The 17,494-nt window shown below is 41.8% G+C and overlaps 1 protein-coding gene across 3 annotated transcripts in view; it reads left to right on the forward strand.

The window, feature by feature from the left end:
- The first annotated feature begins 554 nt into the window (after nt 1-554).
- The window catches only part of STX11 (syntaxin 11), a 45,857-nt gene continuing 28,917 nt past the window's right edge, over nt 555-17,494 (forward strand). The window contains exons 1-2 of one of the 3 annotated variants that reach the window (XM_034990894.1): nt 555-999; nt 1,133-1,313. In XM_034990894.1, the coding sequence (XP_034846785.1) occupies nt 1,247-1,313 (67 nt within the window). In that variant the 5' untranslated portion in view covers nt 555-999; nt 1,133-1,246. Of the gene's footprint in view, nt 1,000-1,132; nt 1,314-10,880; nt 11,098-17,494 lie in introns of those variants that run through there. The other 2 variants (XM_034990896.1, XM_034990895.1) reach the window with 2 other exon arrangements.

Raw genomic sequence — 17,494 nt, forward strand, 5'->3', positions numbered from 1 at the left:
AAGTTTTTTATTTTAATTCCAGTATAGTTAACATACAATGTTATATTAGTTTCAGGTGTACTAAGTATAGTGATTCAACAGTTCTGTACATTACTCAGTGCTCATCACAGTAAGTGTACTCTTAATCCCCTTCACCTATTTCACCCATCCCCCCACCCACCTCCCCTCTGGTAACCATTAGTTTGTTCTCTATAGTTAAGAGTCTAGGGGTACCTGGGGGGTTCAGTCGGTTAAATGTCTGACTTTTGATCTCAGCTCCAGTCTCGATCTCAGGGTCGTGAGTTAAAGCCCGGTGTTGGGCTCCACACTGGGTGCGGAGCCTACTTAAAAAAAAAAAAAAAAAAGTTAAAGCATCTGTTTTTCGGTTTGTCACCTCTTTTTTTTTTCCTTTGTTCGTTTGTTTCTTAAATTCCACATATGGTGTTTGAATTTTATAGTTTTCTAATGAGTCTGTAACCATAAGGAATTTATACCATATTTATGTAAGTAACATTGTATTTATATTATATTCAAGTAATTTGTCAACACTGAGTGTCATATATTTTTTTCCTTGAAGAGGGGTCTACTCACTACTTAAGTTGGAGACAAGATGTCCTAGGACCATGAAAAAAATAAGGCATGAATAGATTATATACAGCACCCACATTTGCATTGTAGTGAATCATGAATTCCAGTTTGCCTGGGGGCATTTGTTTTGTAAAAGTTTCTTTGTGACTAGGGATGTAGAATTGTGGCAAAAGTTCCTGTTTCATAATTGACTATGCCCATCACCAACTTGTAGAAAATAGGGTTTAAAGAAATCAGCTAGAGTGGCCTGCTTTCAACACTGAGACTTAGTGATGTGAGGCCCCATCAGCTCCTACCAAAGATTCCTATTCACGCTCTGGGCCCATAAGTAAGGTAAGGAGCTGCGGACTGAGAGGAACATCTATCAGCTTCCCCAAGGTCTCATCATCATCCCAAGAGCAGGCACCTGCAAGAAGACTGTCCCCTGAATCTGTGAGTTTACTGCTGAGACTTCAATCTGTTTTCACTGTGTCACTTTTAGTAAGCTCATCTTTAAAACATATTCATCATTTGAAACCTGTTTGTTTTTTGCGGTACCAATATTGTACTTTTAAATTTTCCTTAGGGTCATGGAAGGATGCTGGCCATGGTCCATGCACTCACAGAAATTATGAACCATTTCTAAGGAAGGACTCAGTCCTTTTGAAGATTGTGTTAAAGGGAAAAGTAAGATAAAGTCATGGAGCTGCAAGAAAAGGATGAAATGGATGAAGAAAAAGAGAAGAAAATCATGTCTCAGCCCCAAAGTAAGGCTTTTTGGTGTAGAAATACATAGTTTCTAAATGAGTGGCACAAATTCATCTAAATGAACAAAATATGGATTATAAAAATGTTTAGTCTGTGAAAATTATGCTTGTTGAGAACAAATTTAATTATTCTGATTCAAAGGCTCATGATGAAACCATTACTTTATTATTTAAAGGCTTGGCTTATTTGTTAGATTCTATTTATGCTTTTCTGTTTCACTTTTATCAGTTCCGCAGGACAGGGCAATTGTGCAAAAAGGGGTTTACAAGAAGTGAGTATTGAGAAAGTCTCATCTTAAAATAGTTTTGCAACTTGTTATGCAAAATCACAGATGCAGAAAAATCATTAAGAGCCGTTAAGCAGATCAATTATACTATCTCTAGACCTGATATTTTTTAGCTCATTCTCTTTCACAGAGAGTGTTCTATTTGTATGCATAGAACAGCCGTACATGCTCACCTTCAAGCCTCTTGCAAGTATGCCAATTTATCAGAGGGAAGTTTTCACTTAATTGCAATTTGGGTTAAAATAAAAATACAGGGGCGCCTGGGTGGCTCAGTTGGTTAAGCGACTGCCTTCGGCTCAGGTCATGATCCTGGAGTCCCGGGATCGAGTCCCGCATCGGGCTCCCTGCTCGGCGGGGAGTCTGCTTCTCCCTCTGACCCTCCTCCCTCTCATGCTGTCTCTCATTCTCTCTCTCGCAAATAAATAAAATCTTAAAAAAATAAAAAATAAAAATACAGCCATGTCACTTCAGGAATTGTAGGCAGGAATAAGATTTAACTAATACCAAAACAGTACATTTTCACCGCTAATTTTCTACTCCTCCTTGTGTACCATGTACAGAAAAATAAGCTTACTGCACAATAATAAATTTGTTTTTCTATGAGTTATTGTTGCATTCTTTTCTTTCTTTCTTTCTTTTTAGTAATTTTTCTAAGCTTATTTAGATTTAGACATCATTCTTTGAGTGTAGGTAACAGGATAAGAGAAATCATTTGCTTCAGATAGTCCTTATTTTTTGGTTCTTCTGTGATCTTTAATGCTGTTCTTGGATTCTTTTTTTTTTTTTAAGATTTTATTTATTTATTTGAGAGAGAGAATGAGATAGAGAGAGAGAGCATGGGGGTGGGGAGGGTCAGAGGGAGAAGCAGACTCCCCGCCGAGCAGGGAGCCCGATGCGGGACTCTATCCGGGGACTCCAGGATCATGACCTGAGCTGAAGGCAGTCGCTCAACCAACTGAGCCACCCAGGCGCCTGTTCTTGGATTCTTAATTGGTGGTTAAGAACATGGACTTTTGTGTTAGATACGAGGATTTGAATGTAGGATCCTTTACTTGCTGGTGTTGGGAGAGTGGACAGGAGATTTTAAGGCTCATTTCCTCCTCTGTCAAATGGGGTTGAGTTGTACATGCCTTATAAATTTGTAATGAGAATTAAACAATATACAAAAGTGTTAGCATAGTGGTTGCCACATTGTAACTGAGCAATAAGTATCAGTTATCTTTATTTTATTTTTAAAAAATATTTTATTATTTATTTGTTAGAGAGAGAGAGAGCATAAAGAGGGGAAGCGGCAGGCAGAGGGAGAAGCAGGCTTCCCAGGGAGCAAGGAGCCCAATGCGGAACTCGATCCCAGGACCCTGGGATCATGACCTGAGCCGAAGGCAGATGCTTAACTGATTGAGCAACCCAGGTATCCCTAGTTATCTTTAATATAGGTATTAGCATTATGGGGCTTATGTATTTTTAAATGAGCTGATGTCTGCTAATAATTGTATACATTTAAATATTGAGCTTCAAAGGGTGTCTTAATCCATGTAGGCTATATGCTATAGCAAAATTACTCTAGACTTTATGGCTTATAAATAGCAGAAGTTTATCTGTCATAGTTCTGGAGGCTGGGAAGTCCTAAGATCAAGGTGCCAACAGATTTGGTATCTGGTGAGACCCTAATTCCTGGTTCATAGATAGCTGTCTACTTGCTGTGTTCTCACATGATGAAGGGGAAAGAGAGCTCTCTGGGGCCTCTTTTATAAGAACATAAATTCCATTCTTGAGGGCTCCATCCTCATGATGTAATCACCTCCCAAGGCCCCACCTCCTAATATCAACACATTGGGGATTAGGTTACAACATATGAATTTTTGGCAGACACAAACATTCAGTGTATAGGAAAAGGTTAGAAACTGTGTTCTCTGGTAAACTGTGTATATTGAGTAATGATGGTTTGTTTGCAGTACTGAGGTACAGATTTTCTCACATTTAGAAGTAATTTACAGCTTATTAGATATTAAGATATTTAATATCTTAAACATAACCTATTTATAGTCTTCTTTATATATTTCCATAAATAATATTTTATGTAGAGAAGCTATATGCAAGAAGATTTGCCTATGAATTAGAATATTTTTCTAGTCTGAGTGTACTGGAGAAAAATTTATATTATATGACATACAACATGGTTTCTTCATAAAGCTAACCGGTAGATTGAAATAAGGAGATGCTAATACTATCAGGGAACATTTTTGTAAGGTCTGTAGGTATAAAATTTTCAGAGCAGGGATTTAGACACTACGGTATAGCTGATTAAGGATGGCTGTTCAAGGTCCCAACATGAAACAGATGGCACATTCAAATTAGAATAATTCGATGAAGGTTTATAAATAAAGGTAATATTATAAAGGTACAGGCAGAGTGGAAACCATAGGGACTCCCAGGAGGTCATACTCCAGGCCTGAGAACCATGAGTAGGGAGAGGTAATCAGAACCAGGAAGGAGAGGGAATCATACAGAACAGACCATCTTAGAGGAACAGTGACCTTCTGTTGAGGAACACAGATAGCCCTCTGCTTGGAATAAATTCCCCGACCTCATTCTGCTCTCCTGCTAGATTTCCCTACTGGCTAAGCCCAACAGGACTGCCTGTTGCAATCATCCATTAAGATCAACCATCCAGGGTAGCAGCAGAATGGAGGTAGGTAGAAAGTAAATTTGAAGGGGCAAACAGAAGGTGTCCGCACACATGCTGACATTATTGAAACCTAGAATTTGTTCTTGTTATTATATTCATTGGTGGCCAGTGTTTATAAAAGAGTTGAAGCTTTATAAACATGTACTAGACAAGATCCTTACAGGAATTAAGTTTTAAGCTATTTTTTGAACACTGAGAGAAAAGAACATGGCTTAAAATCCCTGTTTTGTTAAAAAAAAAAAAAAACAGTGCTAGATCCATATTCCTAAATCTCATTACACCTGGATGCCGCCCTCTAAAATGTTATCTCAGTGCCCTGAGCTCCCAAGTTCTGCTCAGTGCTTACTTTTGTCCTTCATTCACTCATCATTCAACAAATATTTATTGAGAGTCTCTAATAGCCTAGGTATCGTGTTAGGCTTTGGGTATAAAGTAGTAAGTAGAAACCTAATTTCCAATCTGAATCTAAAAATATTTTTTTGAAACCAATGGTTTAATAAAGAACTGTTTTGAGTGATATAGAGAAAGGCTTATCTAGTTTAGCAAATCTGTGTTCATAAAGGTAATCATCGAGAGCAATAGAACCACATAATCACTGAAAGTCTAAATCTAATATTTAAACATAAAAATTTGAGACCTTGTGTGGCAGCCATTTATGTATTAAGGGCCATAGAATTTTTAGGTAGCATATTTCCTCCCTCCTGAAAGAAAGACCTTTATCTTAAATTTTAAGCTGTCCAACTCTGGAAAAGCTTTTCCAAATATGATTTGTGAGACAAAGCACAGGGCCCTCGCAGGATCTAGAAAGCACTGCCCAATATAGTAACCAAAGAACTGGTAATGTTCACAGCAGTGTTCTAGTCTGCACACTCCGATACAGTGGACACTAATAACCACCAGTTATGGTGGCTGTTGTGCACTGAAAATGTCACTGAGCTGAGGAAGTGAATTTAAAATTTTGCTTAATCTTAATTGATTTAAATTTAAATAGCTACCTGTGGCTACAATAGTGGACAGTGCGAATCTAGAACAAGATGTGCAAGATGGGGCTTGCTGATTCATTTAATCTTATTTCCCTTTTCAACAGGGTTAACAACAGCTGTTCGTTCACTCATACCACATCATGTGCCTAGCAGCGTGTCAGGTAGAGAGGAAATCAGAGCTAGGTTATAAGAAATAACAAGTGTTGGCAAGGAGGTGGAGACATCAGAACTCTTGTGTGTTGCTAGTATAAATGTAAGACGGTGCAGCTTCTGTGAAAAATGTGTGATGATACCACAAAAAAATTACACAGAGAATTACCATATGATCCAGCAATCCCACTTCTGGGTATACACACCAGAAAAATGAAAGCAATGACTGAAAAAGAAATATTATTGGGAAATCCTTTAAAAGGAAAAAGATTCGGACACACATGCTAAAGATTCCTTTAAAAGGAAAAAGATTCGGACACACATGCTACAACATAGATAAACCCTGAAGCCATTATGCCGAGTGAAACAAGCCAGTTACAAAAGGATACATATTGTTCCATTCTACTTATACAAATGTCTAGAATAGTCAAATTCACAGAGACAGAACATAGAGCGGTGGCTGCCAGGGGCTGGGGAGTGGGGGATTGGAGAATTAAGTGTTTAATGGGTACAGAGTTGTCAGTTGGGGATAGCTAAAAAATTCTAGAAATGGATGGCGAGGATTGCATAACAATGTGAATGTACTTATGGAGCTGAACTTTACATTTTAAAATTGTGACAATGGTAAGTTTTATGTCACATATATTGTATCACACACAAAAAAGACAGGTTAAACTAATATGTCCTCAAGGAGTTTGCAAACTAGCATGGCAAAGAGAAATGATGGTTGGTGGTTACTACATGGTGTGGGGATAAAAAATGACTATTTACTGAGGGTGATGGAGGAGTTGTACTTGAGAGGGGTGGCTGGGTTAGATGACCCTCCAATCCTGAGATTCAGTGGGTTTATGAGCGCTTCAAATTTGGGATGGCAGTAGGATACAAGATGGTGTATACAGAGGACAAGACTTCATTTCATGTAGCAGATATCCTCCTCTCCAAGCGCTTGTCCTGCTTTATCTGGGTTTACCCTAAAGTCCTCATCCATACTCATGGTTCAAAAAATCCAGACTGGAGGTGAGAGCCAGTCTCTCCAGAAAAAATGTATAAAACATAGGAGACCAACCTGGGAGCCTAGACGGGGGTGGGCACATCAATTGCAGAAAGCCCAGGTCAGTCTAGACTTTGTCATTATGAACATCTTCAGCCCTTCATCATCTAAGTCTCAAAGATCCCACTCTCTGATAACCAACTTGCTTTTTTCCAACTGAATCTCTCTAATCCCCCACTGCACGATTCCTTGACATCCTGGGGCCTCCAATCCATTAACCTAACACCTTTTCACTTTCCTCAACACCATCATTTATGTCCTCTTTTCTCTCCTTCCTTGGTTTAAATGCCATGGTCCTTCCTTATAATCATTCCCTTGCATAGATGCTCCATGCTCTTGTCCCTCTCTCCTCCAACATATTCAGCTGTGAACTCCAAACTCTGGTTGTATCTGGACCTCTGTCTAGCATTATTTGTACCCAAATAGGCAAATGAGGCTGGTGAGAATACACAACTATACCAACTGGCCTCCCTTTATATCTTGGTCCCTGACTTCAAATGAACCCTTAGTGTTATCCAGCAATCTGACTATATTTTCAGAGTCTATTTACTCTCTCACTGCCCCTGGATGATATTTCATACTTTTTATCCTCTTCTCAAACTTCCTCTCTTTCCACTGATAACCTTGCTTCTTCTCTGATAAAACATTTTTCTGCCTCCACATTAACCAGCATCTGTGCCCATATGTTCTGCCTCCCCTCCTATCAGAAAAGAATTCTATTTTCTCTATCTTCTCCAATTTAACCCCAACATTCCTTTTGTGCGTTGGATCCCACCCCTGCTCATCTACTCAAGAACATTGCTACAGCAATTATCTTCACTCCTCTGCATCCTCACTTTTTCCTTCTCTTTTGGCTCATGGCCATGAGCATACAAACAGGCATATCTTCCAATTAAAAATAAAAATCTCTCTCTTGACCATATATTTCTTCCAGCTATTCATCTTCCTGATCTCTGACCTTTGGAGTGCCCCAGGGCTCAGACTTTACTATCTAAATTCTATCTGCACATCACCTATATGCTAAGGACTCCCAATTAATAGCATTATCCCAGACTCATCTATCTAAATGGCTTCTTGACAACTCCAAACTTCAAATGTCCAAAATGGAACTCTTAATCCCCAGCAACCCTTCCCTCCCCTCCCCCAACCCCACAACTTGCTTCTCAAGCTGTCTTCCCTGCTTAGCGTAAGGAAACTCTTTTCTTCTAATTGCTCCAAGTAAAAACCTTGACTGATCCTGATTCCTTTTACTCTCTCATGTCCTACATCCAATTAATCAGCCAGTCCTGTCAGCTTCTCCTTGGGAATATATCCAGAACCTGCCCACTTCTTACCAGCTCTACTGCTAGGGTTTTGAATCAGTGAGGGTTGTCGAAGAGACAAAACCAGGTATATATGAATGAAACATATATATTATGGAGGCTGAGAATTTCTACGATCTGTAGTCGGCAAGATGGAGACCCAGGAAAATTGGTGGTATAATTCCTGTCTGAGTCCAAAGGCCTGAGAAGCAGGAGAGTAAATGGTGTAACTTTCAGTTTGAGGCCAAGTCTGAAGGCAGGAAAAAATTGATGTCCCAGTTCAAAGATAGGCCCAGAGAGGGGCGCCTGGGTGGCTCAGTTGTTAAGTGTCTGCCTTTGGCTCGAGTCATGACCTCAGGGTCCTGGGATCAAGCCCTGCATCAAGCCCTGCATCGAGCCCTGCATCGAGCCCTGCATCGAGCCCTGCATTGGGCTTCTGCTCTGCGGGAAGCCTGCTTCTCCCTCTCCCACTCCCCCTGCTTGTGTTCCCTCTCTTGCTGTGTCTCTCTCTGTCAAATAAATAAATAAAATCTTAAAAAAAAAAAAAAAAGGCCCAGAGAGGACAAATTCTCCCTTTTCCAGGGAGAATTGTTCTATTCCATTGTTCTATTCAGGCCTTCAACAGATTGGATGAGGCCCACCCATACTGAGGAGGGCAATTTACTTTACTTATTCTATAGATTCAATCAATAATGGTGTAGAGGAGATAAATCTCCCCTGCAGAAGAATTTATAAAATTGGCCTTCTTCCATCCTCTCCCCTAATTTGTCAACACAACAGAAAAAAAAAAAAAAAAAAGCCATATCAGGTCACTCCTCTACTGAAAATTCTTCGATGTCTTCCTTTCTCAATCAGGGTAAAATATTAAGACTATCATGACCACCTAGGCCCTACATACACTGTTCTCCACTCCTAGCTCCACCACCCATTGCCCACTCATTCTGTTCTACCCACACTGATACTATTCTTAGAAGCCAAGCATGCTCTTGCCTCAGGGCCTTTATATCTGCAGATCTCTCTGCTGGAAATGGTCATAACCCAAATATCCACACTGTTTCCTCCCTCAAACTGTTTTCTTATCTTAGAGACCTTTGAAATAAACCCCCCTTTTTTTGTTTTTAGTTTATTATAACACCCCTCATCTCTCTTATTTTGCTTAACTTTTAAAATAAATTTCATTTTTGGGCGCCTGGGTGGCTCAGTTGGTTAAGCGACTGCCTTCGGCTCAGGTCATGATCCTGGAGTCCTGGGATCGAGTCCCGCATCGGGCTCCCTGCTCGGCAGGGAGTCTGCTTCTCCCTCTGACCCTCCCCCCTCTCATGTGCTCTCTCTCATTCTCTCTCTCAAATAAATGAATAAAATCTTTAAATAAATAAATAAATAAATAAATAAAAAATAAAATAAATTTCATTTTTTAGGACAGTTTTAATTTACAGAAAAATTGCAAGGATAGTATAAAGTGTTCTCATAAATGTTGTTCCCATTTTTCCCTATTACTACCATTGTACAGTTACTATGGCACATCATCATAACTAATGAACCAATCTTGATACTATACTGCTAATGAAAGTCCATACTTTATTGAGAGTTTCTTAGTTTTTGAAAAAGATTTATTTATTTATTTGAGAGAGAGAGAGCAAGAGCACGAGCATGAGTGGGGCGGGGGAGGGGTATAGGGAGAGGGACAATCTTAAGCAGACTCCCCACTGAGTGGGGAGCCCTCTAACGTTCCATCTCACAACCCTGATATCATGATCTGAAAGGAAATCAAGAGACTGACTCTTAACTGAATCAGCCACCTAGGTAAACCCTCCTTAGTTTTTACCTAATGGCCTTTTTCTGTTGCAGGATCCCATTCAGGATACCACAAACATTTAAGTGTAATGTCTCCTTAGGCTCCTCTAGGCTGTGGCAGTTTTTCAGACTTTCCTTGTTTTTGATGACATTGACAGCTTAGAGAAGTATTGGTGGGGTATTTTGTAGGATGTCCCTCTGCTGGAATTTGTCTGATGTTTTTCTTATGATAAGCTGGGGTTATGGGCCTGGGGAGGAAGGCCACAGAGGTAAAGTGACATTTTCATCACATATCAAGAGTGTATACTATCAATATGATTTATGACTGTTAATGTTGACCTTGATCATTTGGCCAAGATCGTGTTTTTTAGGTGTCTCCATTGTGAAGTTACTCTTTTTCCCCCTTTCCATACCTTACGTTTTGGGATTAGTCACTTTGAGCAAGGAGTGGGAAGTTGTGCTTCACATAAATTTTTACAAGTTCTTCTGCATCTCCTCTCCACCTATTCATTCAACTACTTATATCATTAGGAACTCATGGATTTTCTTTTTACTTTGATTGCAGTCTACTACCACTATTTATTTTGTTGCTCAAATTGTTCTAGCTTCAGCCATTGGGAACTCTTTCTGTTGGCTTCTGCATTTCTCTGAAAATTCCCCATCAATGAAGGCTTTTTTTCTTTTTTAGCATTTCCTAACTTTTGAGCCTCAGTCTTATTTTTCAAGATACTTACCACCATTCCGCGTAATACACCCTTAATCCGTTTATCTTTCCGCACTGGAATGCCAGGTCTTCGAGGGCAGGGTCTTGGAGCTATTTTTATCCAGGGTAGTATCCTCAGTCCTTGAGTGGACACTCCGTTGGTACTGAATGAATGAATGTACCCGGCTGGGGCTCAGGGCTACTTGAGAGGGTGAGTCGGAGGGGGCTCTGGCAAGACCGTGCTCAGCCTCCCCGCCCGCCTCCTGGCGGGTCCCATCAGGTGCAGGGCCGGCCCCAGCCTCTCGCACTCACACCCACACTCAGAACCGGCTGCACGGGTCCGGCCGGCAAACGTCACCAGCGCCAGGGGGATTCCCGGGGAAAGTCCGATGCCTCCGGCCCCCCGCCCCGCGCGGGGGTGGGGGAGCGGGTGAGGTGCCTCGGTCAGCACGCGGAGAGGGCCTGTGGGCGCCCAGGAGAGGGGAGGCGGCTGGAGCCGACCCGCAGGGGCGCACGGACTCCGGGCGGGGCGGGGACCGACGCGCGGGCGGCCGGCGCAGTCGTCCCGGGGCGGGGCCTGCGCCCCCAGCTGCGGGCGCTGCAGACGCTGCAGACACAGGGGCTGGGCCGGCGGCGTCCAGATGCGGCGGCGGCGGCGCGGAGCTCGGGCGGCTGAGGAAGAGCCCGGTCCCGGCCGCGGGAGGCGCCGGGAGCCTCGCCGCCAGGAGTCGCGCGACAGGTGTCCTTCCTTCTCACGACTCCCCGCGTAGGACCGGCGCCCGCGCGGGCCAGGGCTTCCCGGTTCGCGCGCTCGGTCCTGTTCCTGGTTCGTTTTTTCCCTTTGTACCTCTTTGTCTCTCCTTAACTGGCCCAGGAGCGAGGATGCGCCCCGCTGGGCTGTGCGCGGAGAGCCGCGGGGGGACGCCGGGGTGGCCTCGCTGGCTGGGCTTCGAGGGACGTCTTTGGGGGGATCTCGGGTCTGGCCGCGGTGCTCACGCCGCCGCCTCGCGCCTCAGCGAACTCGGCCCTGGGTTTCTCGTGTACAGCGAGTGACTTTTTTTCTCTCTCAGTGGGCAAGGGACTCCGCATTTAGGGCTGCATTGAAATTACTTCGGGTTCCTGTTGATAGGCTTCCCTTACAAAGTGTGCGCCTAAGACTACTTTGGTTTTAAGTCCAGAGGCTGAAGTTCTTTTGAATTACCGGGGACATTACTTCGGTGCGATCGCCTGTTCACTTCCTATTTTATTTTTATTAATTAATTTATTTATCAACTTATTTATTTATGAGAGAGTGAGCGGGGGTAGGGGCGGGGGGGCAGAGAGAGAGAGAGAGAGAATCTCAAGCAGGCTCCACGCTCAGCGCAGAGCCCAAGAGGGGGCTTGATCTCAGGACACTGAGATCATGACTTGAGCCAAAATCAAGAGTCTGCCGCCTAACCAACTGAGCCACCCAGGTGCTGTTCACTCCCTATTTTAGGCTGCACTTTCTCAAAAACACCAGAATGGGTACTTCTTGACTTGAACTTGACAATATGACTCAGGAGCCAGGAAATACGGAGAAATTGATATTGCCTTGAGCTAGTTCCTTCCAAGCCCACATAAAAAAGACTTTCTTTTTAGAAGAATGAAGACAAGAAATAGTGGCAAGGTGACTGCCAGAGCCACACAGCCCTGAGAGGGAATTCTAGACTCCTCTGACAATAGCTGAGAAGTGTATTACTTCCTGTGGTTCTCATGCACTTGTTGAAGCCGTTTCTCAGCAAAGGGAGGAGTTGTTATTTCCACACGGGTATCCAAAAATGACTCACAGGGCTGCTCTTTTAATTGTGAGACTTTGTTAATGAACTTTTGAAAAGTGAGGTTCACTCTGGGTGTGTGTAAAGTAAGACTAAGATATAAAGTGCGTGCACTGCTAAACTGGGGCCGGTGGTATAGGAAGTAACAGTTTAAGTTTTCCATTTCCTAAAGCACCTGATGGTACAGCCTACCAGCTAGGGTCACTAGGCTGATGTAAGATAACCATTCAAATCGTGTGCTTTGCTGCAGAGGCCCAAGAGAAAATTAAGTTCGTTGTTCAATAACCAAGTGTTACTACTTTCACTGGTATGGTATGGTAGAAATATGTTGTTTTACATAGTGATTGAATGTCACTCTCTGAATCCAAATATTTTGGACAGTTTGTCTTTAGTAAATTAGTGCCACATGAAAATATTTGAAGATGGTGGATACCTGTTGGAGGTGAGATATTAACATATTTAAGCTGATAGGTCCCATTGCAGCTGGGTAGTGGCTCTTGGGAAAGGACTGTGCACTGTCTCAACACATAGTAGAGAAGGGGACAGCATCTCTGTTGGAGCTGAGTTGAGCTGAGGTCAGCCCAGCAAACAGTTACCAGGCACCTTCTTTGTGCCACGCTTTTCACAGAGGTCTGGTTATACAATCGTAAATAAGACAGGATGCTGCTGAAAAGGGCCATAAACACTAGTGTGGAAGGTTGGAAAATCCAATGAAGGAGATGGGCACTTTGACAAATCTGTGTCCACAGAAGAGCTTCTGTCTTGATATATTTCTGCAGATCTGGGATTTGAATGAACTGTGTCATCATTGCTGGAAGAATGAGGAAAGTTTTGAGTTTGATCATCTACTTGTCTTTGTAGATAGCCTGTTGTGCTTATTCAGTAAGCATTTCATTCAATGAGTGATTTAACAATGTATTAATTAGAAAGGAATGATTCTTAAAGTGTTTGAATTAACCATATTTCATATTATTTATAACCATGTAAAAAGAAACTGAGTCTGTTATTACCCCTAGACAGTTGCAGGCACTTAGAGTTACTTACCTTTTAAAAACAGAGTGGCTAGTTAATGGCCTATAACTTTATAACACCATATTGAAACAACTTTCTGATTATTGTTTTTTTATAGTTCAAATCAACCTTTTCCAACACATCATAGCTGTACAAGTCAAAATGACTAAATCTACTGTGTCACAGTTTATTGTTGAGATTGACGTCTGCTGAGGTACTTTTGGACTTGATGCCAAAATATATTCAATTTCTGCAATTCCATAAGGTATTCCAACTAGTGGGGGAAACAATGCTAAACTTGAGACAACTCATTCTCAATTTCCATATTTCATTTCTCCCTCAAGGGCGTCAAAGTTTACTTTTTCTATGAGAAAGAAAGGATTGACTGTGTTCTTCATCATTGTATTCCCTGACCTTGGTACAGGCATTACTCATGGCAGGTGTTAGGAAGTATTTATTGATTAAATAATGAGCCTCAGTGTAAGAGGGGGAGCTGTCGGGCAGATGGAGGGATAGTTGACCCAGCGGAAGGATCAGCGCTGTACTGTTAGGGAACTCCAGCCTGGTCAGTATGGGCACGGGGTGAGGGCTAGGGAGACAGACTGGGCCACATTACAAAGTCCCATGTGCCATGTTGGACCTGTGACTTTATCCCATAGAAGACTTCAGCAGGTGAATGATATTGCCAGATATGTGTTTTGGAAAGACAATTTAGAATCAAGATGGAGAATAGATTGGATGAGCACAACACCAGCCTTATGGGAGACACACAGGAGATTACTGTAATATTTGAGAAGAGAAATTGGAGAAGGCTTGAGTCAGGCAGTGATAGTGAGGAGTGGAAAAGAGGGAAGGAGCTGACATGTCTAATAGGCAGAACTTGGCCACATCTTTAGGGGTGGGCAGTGAGGGAGAGGAAGGAGTTTAGGATGACTCCTACATTCCTAGTTAATGACTAGGATGGGAACCTAAGTAGAAGAATAGGTTTGTGCTAAAGGATCATGAGGCCCTTATACAGTGCTTGGCACATAATCAGTGCTCATTAAAATTTTTGAATGAATAATAATAGCTAAAATGTATAGAGTGCTTATTAGTGCCAGGCACTATTCTAGGCTCATTATGTGACTTCAGTCTTCTACTTCTCATTGCATCCCTGTGAGTTAGGTACTACAATTGACTGCTTTTGACAGGTGAAGTAAGCGTAATGTTAGTAACTGATAGAGCTAGCAATTGATCCCATGCACTTGGTTCCAGAGCTTACATTCTGAACCACATTGCTTTGACATGGTATCTCTAAGAATGAATGAATAAATGAATGAATGAATGAGTGAGTGAATGAGTCAGTGAATGAATGAATGAATGAAGTCTCAGACGCTGTGGTATACTCAAATTGGAGTCATTGTCTTGATGCCAACAATTCTTTCTCGTCCAGGGATGGCCCAATATATAAGATGGGCCCTCAGTGGCCCTATTGTGCTGCATGGCATCGCTCCCCCTACCTTCACCCCTAGATATATTTGGTTGATCTAAGAATAAGCCTAGAAACTTCCCTTATCTTTACATCCCACCCTGAAGTATTTAATCAGTTGCTCCTCACAGTCTGGGGAAAGCAGCTTTTTCTGCCCGAGTGTCCTGTCTCCACGCTTTAATAAAACCACCATTTTGAACTAAAACAAAACAAAACAAACAAACAACAACAACAACAACAAAACAGAAGGAATAAGCCTAGAATAATCAGAAAATTTCTCCTGGGGATTTGAAACACTTTTATGGAGACTCACTCTGGCTGTGAGTTTCCAGAACTTCAACAAATGTGTCTTTAGAGCTGCCTAGATTACCACTCTCCCCAAACGCTGAATGTTCACTGCTTTGCATTTCTTGGATGTAGTCAATGATCTGTTGCAGAAATCTGTAGTATCCCTCTTGTGGGGAAACAGAGAGGTTGGCCAGGGGATATTAATCTACAGAGCAGGGTCCAATGGTAGAAGAATTGCTAACAAATTCAGGCAGGTGCATAACTCCAAATCTTACACTCCCGGTTTGTGATCTACCTTCTGGGGCCTGTTTTATTCTGGTTTTACCCCGAAGCAGGTCTTGCCTCTAACTTCCAGAATCTTACTAAGTGAAGCTGGCCTGCAGTGTCCCCTGTTTTCTTGATTATAACTAGGCAAAATGACTCAGATTTCTAGGGGTTGGGACCTATTTTCTATTTTTAGTATCCAGATAGATTCTTTTGGTCCCAATAAAGGTATTTTTGACAAACAAGCCAAGCTCCCCACTTCCCCCCAAAATCTGGCCTCATCTCTTCACTGTTCTCATTATTTCATGAGTTAGATTAAGATTTTGATCTTTGTTCAGCAAGCGGGGTCTAATTATCTTTTTCTCAAAAACCTCTACTTTGAACTATTTAAGGATTATAAATACTGAATTGATGTTCTACCTAAACTGAATCAGCAAACTCATCTTAAGGTTGAAGTTTTAAAATATTTTCTCCATGCATGAAGGAAATGTTTCATTCAGGATCTCTTCAGGCTTAACAGGAAAACAAGGTATTTATAGCTTCCCCCTATATGGGGAGACACTATCTGGGGAGACATGTCTTTCCACTATATGGAAGACACGAAGCCTTCTGGAATGATCCAACCCACATGATCACCCCTTGTTCTGAATTCCTGTATGCCTACCTGTAATTTATTCAGTACTCAAATAATAAGAAAGGGAAGGATTTTGGTTAATATTTCATGTGGGTTTGTCTTGCCTCTTCTTTTTAACTGTGGTTTCTCTGAGAGCAGAGAATCACTGAAGTTGGGGGCTTTCATAAGTCTCTCAGCTTCCTTCCAGTTATAATCATTCTGTGACTCTTGCTGATAATAAAGCCATCTGTCAGATTAAGTCATTCATTAGCCACTCCTTCTGAGTCTGTGAATACCAGACATTATTTGTATATCTCATTTAAGTTCTTGGTAAGGCTCAGTAATTTGGTAATTTTTAATATAAAGCATAGTTTTAGAATTGATAATTTCCACTTATTCTTCTTGAACTAACTCAGTGTTTTCAACTTGATTTGTGTATTGTGTTGTTTTTTTTTTTTTCTTTTCTTTTTAGTAGATACAGTATCAAGGTAATCCAGAAAATACTTAGTTGCCTGGAAAAGTATTCCTCATTTTATTTTATTTTATTTTATTTTTATTTTTTTAAAGATTTTATTTATTTATTTGAGACAGAGAGAATGAGAGAGAGCACATGAGAGGGGGGAGGGTCAGAGGGAGAAGCAGGCTCCCCGCCGAGCAGGGAGCCCGATGCTGGACTCGATCCAGGGACTCCAGGATCATGACCTGAGCCGAAGGCAGTCGCTCAACCAACTGAGCCACCCAGGCGCCCATATTCCTCATTTTATATACTTGTTTCTCTGTTCAAAGATGTAAAAGATATTCCATTACTCATTGCATAACTTGTTGGGTAAAAATGTGAATTCTGACTTTACAGAGGAGTGGAAATTGCTCTGTTGCTGTCTTCATATGGAAACAGAGTGAACAAATATTGTTCTGTCTTCTCTTTCAGTTTCAGGATTGTGGTAGAGCACATCTGACCTCCTGGCTTTATTTCTAATTTTTTTTATTTTGTGCCTAGCTGTATTGATTAGTAACACAAATCTGTTGATTTGAGAAAGTAGCAAAAGTGTGTAACCTGAATGGTATCATATTGGTAGATATCCTACATCCTTCGTCCTTCTTCCTTGATTACTGCACGGTAAACCAGGATATAGAGATGTTAGATGATAGGATGATGTAGCTCTTCTTTAGTTACAAAGTACTCTCATATATGTTTTCTCTTTTAATTCTCATAAAAACCTGGCAAAACAGAAATGGTAAGTATTATTGTTGTTGTCTGTATTTGAATTCTATACTTGAGGAAGGACACACTTGGAGAAATTAAGTGACCACTGGATTGCCCAAGAAGTCAGGTACAGAGGCCCACTACACTGTGCTGTCAGTGCTTGACTGAAAAAGGCAAGTTCAGCAACTTCGGTCACATTCCCTGCAAATAGACTGTGAGGTTTGCATCCAGGAGGTTTATCAGAAGATGCTGTGGGAACAGCACTTGTCAGGGAGAGAGAGCCTCAGGATTATGCAGAGGGAGAGATTGAACTTCAGTGCATGTACAATGGGGGCCTCAATAGGAGGAAACTTTGGAGCAGGAATGGCCCTTCAGAATTGTTCCGCAAGCAGGGGAGCTAGTCATCTGCATTCCCTGCATTGACAAGTCACTGGATATGGGCTACACCCAGGCATGAGGTGCAGTCTTGGACTAAGCAGCTTCCTTCAGTCAAAGGCAATTCCTGGAACTCTGAGCCTTCAGTAGCCAACACTTCTGGCAATTGGGGGAATTGAGGGCCTTGGTCCTGAAGGGGATCAG

The sequence above is a fragment of the Mirounga leonina genome, unplaced genomic scaffold (assembly GCF_011800145.1).
Source record: "Mirounga leonina isolate KUSES-001 unplaced genomic scaffold, KU_Mleo_1.0 Mir_53, whole genome shotgun sequence".
NCBI classification, from domain to species: domain Eukaryota; kingdom Metazoa; phylum Chordata; class Mammalia; order Carnivora; family Phocidae; genus Mirounga; species Mirounga leonina.